This window comes from Aplidium turbinatum, chromosome 17 (genome assembly GCF_918807975.1).
Source record: "Aplidium turbinatum chromosome 17, kaAplTurb1.1, whole genome shotgun sequence".
Classification (NCBI taxonomy): domain Eukaryota; kingdom Metazoa; phylum Chordata; class Ascidiacea; order Aplousobranchia; family Polyclinidae; genus Aplidium; species Aplidium turbinatum.
In genome coordinates, this window is record NC_137488.1 from 8,830,605 (window position 1) to 8,841,824 (window position 11,220).

The 11,220-nt window shown below is 38.9% G+C and overlaps 1 protein-coding gene across 1 annotated transcript in view; it reads left to right on the forward strand.

The window, feature by feature from the left end:
- LOC145786125 (uncharacterized) overlaps nucleotides 1–5,019 on the forward strand; it is a 41,513-nt gene extending 36,494 nt beyond the window's left edge. Inside the window, exons 20-28 of the mRNA XM_082597776.1 lie at nucleotides 95–289; nucleotides 681–842; nucleotides 1,726–1,857; nucleotides 2,029–2,167; nucleotides 2,341–2,447; nucleotides 2,755–2,898; nucleotides 3,569–3,697; nucleotides 3,954–4,115; nucleotides 4,470–5,019. Coding sequence (XP_082453902.1) covers nucleotides 95–289; nucleotides 681–842; nucleotides 1,726–1,857; nucleotides 2,029–2,167; nucleotides 2,341–2,447; nucleotides 2,755–2,898; nucleotides 3,569–3,697; nucleotides 3,954–4,115; nucleotides 4,470–4,577 — 1,278 coding nt within the window. The 3' untranslated portion in view covers nucleotides 4,578–5,019. The remainder of the gene's footprint in view (nucleotides 1–94; nucleotides 290–680; nucleotides 843–1,725; nucleotides 1,858–2,028; nucleotides 2,168–2,340; nucleotides 2,448–2,754; nucleotides 2,899–3,568; nucleotides 3,698–3,953; nucleotides 4,116–4,469) is intronic.
- Nucleotides 5,020–11,220: the final 6,201 nt, after the last annotated feature.

The following is an 11,220-nucleotide window of genomic DNA, read 5'->3' on the forward strand; positions in this document are numbered from 1 at the left end:
TTATAAATTGTTCTTCTACCGCTGTCGGAAGTGGTTCAAACCTTAGTATAGTTTTCAATAACTGAATAAAATACATTTCTTTACCGTTCTGCAGTTCGCTGAGCAAGGTTTGAACGCCAAGCTCTTCTACGAGAACGACGACCCTGATACGTGGATATCCATGGTGCCAACATCCGCACACTCCGGAGACGGGATGGGAAACTTAATGGCATACGTGGTTCAGCATTGTCAGACCAATTTGGCAAAGAGACTCTCCTACTCTGAGAACTTGCAGTGTACTGTGCTGGAGGTGCGACCTGTGATGTCACTTTGTCTTTGACCTTCTATGTTAGCTGAAATGCAGGTTGTGTTGAAAAATTAATAGAAATTAAACAGTGAGTTAACTCTAGAATATGCAGCAGCTAAATTGACCAAAGGTTTTCGCAAAATGCACAGGTACAGTATTGCCCTGTTTCGCTTCTAAACAGTTCATTCATTTATTTTTAATGTTTGCTTTTATGGTTTCTGTGTGAAAATGACGTTTGCTGTCAATGAAACATATGTGAATTTAGTCCAACACGTTTTCCTGATACGCTTACCTCTTCTATATATTTAAACAAATTGTAATAAATTTACTTTTATCCGGTGTCAGTGATGCCTGTTTTGTGTGAATACTGCCATCAATGTCTTCGTGCATTTAGGTGAAAGCCATACAAGGGTTAGGAACAACAGTTGATGTTATTCTCACCAACGGGCGTTTGAAATACGGCGATACCATTGTGCTGCCCGGGGTAGAAGGGCCCATCGTCACCCATATCAAAGCTCTTCTGATGCCTCAGCCCTTGAAAGAGCTCCGTGTAAAAGTAAGACCAATATTGATAATCCTGTTGTATTTTGCGTTCATTACGGCAACATGCAGTACAATGCGGTCATAGATACACAACAACATACAACTGAAAAGCCAATGGACATGCGCAGAGTTTTTTTTTAAAGGTGGTTTGGGGGACCGAAACGGTCTCCCAAATTTCTCCAGCAGTTTCCCAAAATTTGGACTTGCAACTACAGTAGAAAAGTAATGGCTGGTTCTCGCTATGTCTTGTCGATAATACGAATATATCCTACGATCAATAGTTCACGTCCGGAAAAAAGAATAAGTGGAGGTACAGCTAACAGCTGAATCAAAGAGTTATTCACAAAAGAAGTGCACCTTCGATACTCGTCAATGTTTATTTCTGATTTATGGCGCATAATGATCAGTTTTTACGTGTGGAAACATAACAAGCAGAAGCCAACAAGCACACTTTGTTTGATTGTGCAGCAAACTTGTTTGGCGGCCGTGTTGGGCAGGCTGTTTGGTCGCTGTCACAATCATTTAAGCTGTACCTTGTCGAATAATTCATTTTATGTTGCGTTGATTGTATGTAGTTATGGCTATTTTTTGGTATTTAAATGAAACACTTGCGGTCTCTTAAAACTACTTAGCAGTCACCCAAACCAAACCTTAAAAAAAAACCTGGACAGGCAGTCATTGATAGCTTTCAGCTATATTCATGCGATTACGTGTCTCGCACTCTAGCACTTTTATACTTGTCCATGTCCACAAAATCGGCATTAGAATAAAATGGTTGTAAGCCCTTGGAAGACTATTAACATTGGTACGGTACTAGGTTGCTTTTGATTGAACTTGATTGGTTAAAGAGTCATTGACCTTACTAGAGCTGACCAATCGATGCCGTTTTGTTACAGAATCCTTATGACAAGTTTTCGGAAATCAAAGCCGCTCAAGGTGTAAAGGTCTTGGCGAAGGAATTGGACAAAGCATTGGCCGGAACCTCTTTGCTCATAGCGAGACGCGATGACGAAATAGACATCTTAAAGGTAACGTTGATAATTTGCAACATTTTAAAGGTAACGTTGATTATTTGCAACATTTTAAAGGTAACGTTGATTATTTGCAACACTTTAAAGGTATCGTTGATTTGCAACATTTAAATTTTTTAGTCTTTTTGTTTTTTCATACGTTAACTTGAAATTTGATTTTTGTCACAGGAAGAAGTACAGGCTGAGGTGGATCAGGCTTTGCGTAGCATAAAACTGCAAGAACATGGCGTTTTTGTACAAGCGTCTACTTTGGGTTCGTTGGAGGCTCTACTGGAGTTCCTCAAACAATCAAAAATTCCTTATGCTGGTAAGAAAGTGCATGCAATACCTACATTTTAAGGGAAAGGAAGTGTACACTGAAATAGGGTTTCAATTACTGCATACCAAAAGCAGTGTTGAAGTAAATGGAAAAGTTCACCATACTTACATCTGTTGAAGCATATTATAAAAAATCGTTGCAACTTAAACTGTTGTTTTCAGGTATCAGCATTGGTCCCGTTCACAAGAGAGACGTCATGAAGGCATCCGCCATGTTGGATAAAGGCCAGACGGACCAATGGGCGGTTATACTTGCTTTCGATGTCAAGGTTAGCACTGGAATTTCAACCTTTCCTCGTTTGTCATATTTGCAATTTAGTATGTAATCACACTCGCTCTGAACAAACCAAATCGATTTATCCTCTTTTTCCATTATTGCTTTAAAGAAGCATGATCTTCATCTTGATACAGCAGAGATCGACCACTTTGTGCAGTGGCTCCTCCATTTCTCTCTAATGCTGGGATTTTCAATTTGTAAGTTTCTAAAAAAATTATAAACTAAAAACGTAGACTTACATCATAATTTTAAAACTTTTTCTTCTTGTGCTCTTGGATCTCACCGTTGCGTATAAATAGGTTGAGCGGGAGGCACAAGAACTTGCCGACAATCTCGGTGTAAGGATCTTCACAGCTGACATCATCTACCATTTGTTTGACGCCTTCATGCAACACCGGGAAGACTTGAAACGGGCAAAGCAAGACGAATATCGTCATTTAGCGGTCAGTTTATCTCTATAAGAAGTTGACATTGCAGCTAAACACTGTATGTTCGGTGTCATGTGTGTAATATTCACAAAGTTATTCTTCTGTTTATTTTTAAATAATTTCAAACGATGTATTCACCATGCTGTCAATCTTCAGTTAAATCTCTACAGCCAATGTGTGTTGGTTTCATTCAAGCTGATAAAATCCGTTGTTCTTCATTAATTACCACGCCTGCCTGCGTTGAATCGGATTTTTTTGGCTTTGATATGGAACTGTATGCTGCATTGGTTTTATCTGCTCTTTCTGTGATTAAAACCCGTGTAATTTTTTTAAAATCATATCAAAGTTTATTGGCTGCTGAAATACTGGTTCTACTCATGATAGGTGGTCCCATACTTGATTCAAATGTTGGGTATGAGAAGATAAGGTTCTCATTGTACTAAGCCTTTAACACCAAGGAGAGTAGGGTAGCCAGTTCCTTTCTTTCGGCCGCCTTTTCTGCAACAATTATGCCCACCCAATTTATTACACCCTAGATCGAGGTGAGCGGTGTTTTTAACAATCAGCTGAAGCCGGGAGTCGAACCAGGTTTGCATAATTGGAAAGCCAACGCCTTATCCGTTGCGCCATCCTACCGCCATTTAGTAAATATCTTCATTAAATTTAGATTCTAAACTTTTGTCAGGTGTTTCCATGTAAGTTCAAGATCGTTCCGAACTGTGTGTTTAAGTCACGTGACCCCATAGTGATTGGGGTAGCCATCGAATCGGGCCAGTTGCGCGTGGGGACCCCGGTTTGTGTGCCCAGCAAAGGCGTAAGTCAAGTTTGGCGTGTGAACTTTTTGCTATTGATGTATTATTTTATTATTTTGTATTTTTGTAGCTAAACACATAGTAGTGAGAGTAATAATTGCAACTGTTGTTAAGCCTAATTGTTTCTTAAATTTGAAAGTTTGCTTTGAGAAATGTTGATTTCGGTTTATATTAAGTGTACATTGAGCTATTTTAAAGATTTTGCAAATGTCGGTGTATTTTGTCGCTTTGCCCGTTTTAATTGATAGTTTTGTGCAGTTTTTAAACGTCGGCATAGTTGCAAGTATGGAATTCAATCATAAAGCTGTTGATATTGCACGAAAACCCCAAGAGGTTTGCATAAAGATAGACGGAACTCCAGGCGAAGCCCCCAAAATGGTGGGGCGACATTTTGAAGAAACCGATATTTTAACGAGTAAAGTAAGTCCTATCGTCATTCACTTGTTATATCGCCAAAGGACGAGCCGCAACGCACTTCTGTTCGGTCGCAACTTGGATTCAGTTTATAGTTACAGTATTTCAATGAAGACCGATCGATGCAGTACAAATTGAAGCCTGTTAATGCAAGCCTTCTAGTAGTGTCTTTGATGTTTTGTTCTAATAACTGGTGTTTCTTTTCAGATGTTTGTTAATTTTTACTCGAAATTGAAAGCCTTAGAGTTGGCATATTGTTTAGTGTTTATAGGTATCCCAGGCCCACCGAGTAATTGTCATCTTGTATTACAGTTACAGCTTTTTTAAAAATTAATAATTGATTTCTTGTTCCTCTTTCAGATAAGTCGAGAATCAATAGACTTGCTTAAGGATTGGTTTCGGGATGAAATGCAAAAAAATGATTGGCAGCTGGTGATTGAACTCAAGAAATTGTTTGAAATCATATGACAATGCGTGCAGTGCTTCTACCCCTTTCACCGGCTGTTGGGCACAGAGCGAGGTCACCTAAGGATTCCAATCGGGAGGGATTTTCGATTCTGAACAGCGCCCGCCAGTTTTAGCGATTTCATATTATTTCTGGAATGAACGGTTGGTTCCACTCTACGATTGAATGATATCAAATAACCAAATTTTTTCCAACATGCACCGTATATTCGATTATGCAGTTTTATAAAGTCATTTCCGTTTGTATCTTTTTATGTGAATAGCAACAATATTGTGAAAAGGTTCTGAGCACGTAAGCTTTTGTAGACTTGTCATTTGCTTTTGGTTATTGCGACAAATCTTCTGATTCTGCTGGTGTTCATGTGAGCTGATTTTTTTGACTTGTGGATTGGTGTTGCTGCTGGAGAAGTGTGATTACAAAAGTCAGCTTCAATAAATGTGGTCATTAAAATGTCAGTGGTTACAGACGTTCCAGGAGCTGAGCTGGCTTTGGTGAAAACTGTCTCGTCAGATATTCACGGAATAGATAGAATTTAACTAACTTACGTAGAGTCAAATATCTGTTCAAGTTCAAATACCCTTCAATCAACGCGATTTAAATTTATTGAGCTTCTGTTCCATATGACGACTGTCTCCAACTGATGTGCGGAAGTAGCTTTGAAAGTAGCGCGCAATCACTGTCGCTACAATATGCCAAAAGAGCGGCGCGACTGTAGTAGGCTTACCTTGTGAAAGCAAAGTGACCATGGAAACGAGTATCACCTATCAGCAGGCTAAGTAGTAAGTAAGGTAGTAACACATTCCTTTACACTGCCGTTTCACAGTCGTTATGGAAAACAAGTTCTGGGTGAAATTGTATTCTTATGCTCATTGCTCATGCATTTTCATCAAAAATCACTAAAAACTATTTCTTTCAACTTTAAATTGAAAAGTAGGCTACTACGACCGAAGCAAATGTAGCGCCTCAGCACTACCGCTACATTGGGAAAAAAAGTAGCCGCACTACTGCTGTCAATATTCTAAAAAAATGTAGCTCCGTTATCGTTACCAAAAAAGTAACACTCTACTGTCTACTAGGCTACTGATATGCCGCATCAAACAACTCCTTCCCTCAACAGCATCATGATACTTGGAAAACTCCTTCAATAGCCTACACCTGCATTGCGATATCAATATAGGCTAGTCTGGCCTATTTGTAAGCTAGCAAACGTTTTTCGAAACATTGCTGTTCATTGACTTAGCCACTCCAACGGTCCAGTCCAGGGCTCTGCCTTTTATAAGCTCGGTTGGTGAGTGCGTGTCTTTGTGAACGAAGAAGCTTCAAGATTAAGTGGCGCTGGTTCGACTCTCGGGGTGTGAGCTTGAGCAACGCATTCTAAGGACTGCTCTCCATTCTGCGGTAGCCTACCGTATCTAATGGATGGAATAATTGCCGGCAACAACACTTCAACAATTGGAAAACTTCACTCAGTCAATCTCGGTAACCGGCCTTCGTCAGTATGATCATGTCAAGAGCTTAACATGATCATACTGAGGATGCTGATGTTACACTGTGATGGCGAAATCGATTTATGATTAAAAAATGAAACTGGTAAACTGTTTACAAGGCTTATATTATATAGTCAAGTCAATTTATTTTGTTTTAACAGCGCCATATATTAACAAATAATCAGAGTAAAATGTAATTGTCTAAACAATGCATTGTACAACTGTTGGTTAGATTATGGCGCAATCAGGATGGTAGCGAAAGACCATAAGCAGTCATCTAGTCAGCCACCACACCATCACAGTAAATCTAACTACACATTCATACACACTAGCAGGGGCTCCGGACACTTCCTGAGAGTGGGGGGGTAATTTAAGCAGGGGCGGGAACGATCTTTTGACATCGACGCGGGCTTATTGGATTACCGGTATCACATACACTTCCGTAAGGTCGCTCCTCAGACCCCGTTCGCATTACTGAAAGCTTCAGTTTCTTATACAGCGCGTTTAGGCTGCATGTTTCGCGCCGAAGGCGCAAAATTTTTGCCTTTCAGCACGATTTAAAATCGAAAAATTCTTTGAACGAATCTGAAATCACGAGCAAAAGCTTTTTAACATTTGCCACATTTTTTAAGGTTTTGAGACAATTTTGACTGGAAGAGGGGACGTAAGCAAAATCCCTCTTTGTATTCTTCCTTGGCTCAAGTCCTCCAAATTTTGCACTTCAGACGCTAAAAGGTTAGATTTAAAAGGCCAAAAGCATTAAGGTCAAAGCTATATTCTATAAAACTTAATTTACAATTACATGAATACAGCACGACAACCTGTGCCATAACACCCACAGTGAAATGAAGCGTTTCAGCATCTAGCTTCTGCAGAAGAAGGGCCATTGACCAATAGCAATTTTTTCCACACTGGCATAAAACTCTTTGACAAGAATTAATAAGCTTAAATTTTTTTGTTTGTTTGTTTATCTTTATCCTGCATTGCGGGAAAGCGGACTTGAGCGCTATGCATCGGTGTACGCCTTTCGACATACACCTGACCCACGCTGCAGCCGACGGCAATGTCAGTTTCCGGTTGTCTACTCTACTTATGACTTAAATTTGGTACTACCCATTACTCGAAATCGATCACTAGGTAGAGGCAATTATCGTTAAGTTTCTTGCCCAGAGAAACAACAGCAAGTGCGGGTGGCTGGAGTCGAACATGCAGGCTCTCGACTGCGAGCCCAACGCGCTAACCACTCGGCCACGGCTGCCGACAAGAATCCAATTAACTTGTTTCGAACATCGCACACATACTTGATCGGCCCAAATTTCTGATGGAAGTGGCTTACATCTTGGCCCAAAATTTTCACGTCGAAGCCATTATCATTCCAACGCTGTAACAGCACTGTCGTTGACTGTGCCAGATACTAAAACTTCAAGCATTTGGTGAGGTTTAATTTCTTCGCCATTGAAGCGGTGGGTGAGGCCTTGCACTATGCTGTCAATAGATGCATAGAACTGCCTTCTGTAATGAGAAGCCAGGTCATGGGAAGCACTTTGCTCACAGCGCTTTCTTGAAATTTGAACTTTAGCTAAGCCTAAACTATATACTTGCTGCTGAAATTCCTTGTATAACTGCATAAATTGTTCTTCATTTCTAAGACTCTGGTAATTAACTTTTGAGTTTTTAACCAGCTCCATCATATCGCTGATGGTGTAACGCTTCTGAGTTGATGAGATGACGCTGCTGAGTTTGAAGTAGAGCTTCTGAGTTGGGGAGTAACGCTGCTGAGTTTGAAGTAAAGCTTCTGGGTTGGGGAGTAACGTGTTGATCGAAAAAGGAAAGACTCATACCTAGTCTCTTAATTTATATGCGAAACAATATTCATCCGCGGGTTGCAAGGCGCAAAGCTAATTAAATAATAATTGAAACTTGAAAGGGCTAAACAGTAGAATTATGATAACTGCACTGCAGATATGGCTGATGACGAATACGAGACAGCAGTCGGTACAATGGTAGGTTATAAGACTTGGTCTGCAACAGGCCAGTTATCTTTTCAAGTGGTTTGAATCAAACTTGGCAAAACTGCAACGCAAAGTATGTGTTGCCTTGCGATAATTGGAAATAAAGGCCTAATCATTTCGCATTGTTGAAATTTTAAAGTGTGTTTAGCAAAGCTTCGTAGTTTGACAAAACTGAAGAAATGGCCGGTATACGTGTCACCCATCTTGTTTGGCACAAAGTGTGCAAGCCATGGTGGGATTCTTCCTGCAGGGCGATTTTGAACTTGCCAGACTGATTTTGCAAACTACTTAGCTCCTGAACAATTCCCATAGCATTATGCAGGTCTCTATTGCACATTTGCGTTGTCTTGCGAGTCAGAGTTTCCAAGCAAACAACTAAAAAGTTGTGCAACAAAATAAAAAAAATGAAAATAAAACACAAAAGTAGAAGAAATATAAAAATTAAATTTTTATCTTTACATTAGTGGGGGGGTAATTTTGCATTAGTTACCCCCCCACTCCAATTGGTGGGGGGTAATCACCCCCGCGGCCCCCCTCTAACGGAGCCCATGCACACTAGTGTGCAGAGGCAGGCACACTACTTCATTGAATAAAAAGGGTTCGCCACTGAGATTGAAAAACAACTAATGTTGGTTTGAATCTGCATTCTCAGACTGAGTAAGCCGAGGATGAAGATTCAAACCAACGACCAAGAATTGACCAACCACCAATAATTAGTGATTGTGTGCTATAATAGGCTACAGCACTTGCGAAAGTTTTCCTGAAATAACGAAGAAAAACGTGGATACCACCACCGAATTGCAACAATTTTTATGTGAAGCATACAAAAACAGGGCAATTTGATACTAATAACTGTAGAGAACAAAGATTAATGAGTACGATATGATGATATAGGCCTACTGTAAAGGTAAGTTATCCTTTGTATTGAGCACTTAAGGTACGCATGTATATTCATGTAACAGTTGGTTTTTGAGATTTTTTTTAAAGCAATGGAACGGTAAATCTTTTATATCGTGTGAAATTTCACTCCACACTTGCACACACAAGAAATGGAATGTTTTTTTGCCAAAGTTTGTTTCAAACCTGGGAAGAAAAAATCTGGTTTTAGCCTTATGTCTTGTATCATGTTGATGTATGTCGTCTAATTTAACAAAGTAGCCAGAGAAACATGCTGGCAAAAAATTATTTTCGTACTTGAACATGAACTGTGCATATGCCAGCTTTGCAAGGTCACTCACTTTTAATACCTGAAATTTGCTGTACATGTAGGTCGTCGAAGTTTTCCTGTCACCAAACAAACACGCTCTAATAAATTTGTTCTGAATCACTTCCACCTTGTGTACTAACGTTTTGTTGGCCCTACCCCAATTAATTATCGAATATTGAAGATTTGATTTAAATAATGAAAAGTAAATTAATCGTAATGTGGATAGAGAGAGAGAGAAAACTTTTATTTCGTCTGTTGCAAGAATAGTAGCCTACGGTGCAATTACAAACAATACGAATAAAGTAGTATCATAACAAACTAGATTCCACAGGAAACAACAGCGAAAGACTGTAGTGGCTACAGTCATCAAGTCAGTCGGTCTATTGTAGCACAAAAGCAAATGTTCCCATTTGAACTAATTTTGCAACTTTGCACTGCGACTACAACATTCAAATTAGCAGACTTTCACAGCATTCCACACTTGACAGTTTAGGAAGTTCTGCTTCACATCATGAAGCTTTTTGCATTTTTTTTGTGTTCAATTCAACCGCTTCAAAATGTCTCAAGAAAACTGGTCTGTTCTGCTTGAATGGGTAATCACGTGATTTTCGACACACCCTACCAAAACCTTATATACCGGTCGTTCATGCTCCACTGAAGAGTTGAATTTATTATGATTCTTTAGGTAGTGTCTTCTGACGGGTTGGTGTAATGCTCATTGCGTGTTTAGGAAGCAATTCTCTTAGTAAATGCTCTAAGCGATATCTTATTAAGTCTTTGATTGACAAGTAAAACAGTTGTCATATTATATACAACCAGGGAGATGGGGAGGCTGATTGCCCCCTAAAACACAGAAGAGTACAGTACTGTAAGTTTAGTCATAGTGTGTTTACAAGGTCGGATAAATGTAGACACATCAACGTGTTTTGCTGAAATTCCCCTTCTCTCCTTTCTAAAACTACTCCTGGATCCGCTTATGTGTACAACTGCTCAAGCAAAGTGGACAAACAGATAGAGCAGGCCTACTGATTCTTGGAGCTGGTTAACCAAAGGGGGAGCTTGTAAACCAGCTCCTGATTCTTTGCTAAGGTCTACAAACAAACACATTTTATCTTGAACAGATGTTAGGAATTAGCCAAGAAGAAAAATAACTGCTAAGCACTGAGATTTCCTTAAATAGTTTTTGAGAGCTTTACATTGGGACCCCTTCTTTTCTTACTGTATATAAATGACTTACCAAATTCAACAAACATGAATGTTAAACTATTTGCTGACGACACCAATCTTACGATGAGCGACAAATGTGAAATAAATTTGCAGAACAATGTGAATGCCGAAATGCAAAAAGTTTACAACTGGTTGAAGCTTAATAGATTATCGTTAAATTTCTCAAAAACTGAATACATGCTAATAACAAATAAAAAACACATAAAAAATTTTAACATTAACATTGGTAACACAAGCATTCAACAAAAAGATCAAATAAAATACCTTGGTGTTTACATAGATAACAAATTAACATGGAAATATCACATAGATAAAATTTGCGGAAAAGTAGCAAAAGGTTCATGGGCGTTGCTTAAACTCAGAAATTATGTCAACACAGACACTTTAAAAGATGTGTATCACGCTTTGATTTACTGTCATTTGCAATATTGTATTTCAAGCTGGGGAAAGGCCTGTGACAGTGCACTGGATCCTTTAATAAAATTACAAAAAAAAGGTTATAAGAATAATTACAAAACAAAATTACTATGCTCACACTAATTTTTTATTTTTCAAAATGAACATCTTGAAACTAAAAGACATACATAACATTGAAATAAAAAACATATGTACAAAGTTCATATGAATGAGTATCCGTCTACGTAATGTGATTTATTTACAAATGCTTCATCTATTCATCAGCATAACACAAGATATCAAACAAACAACAACT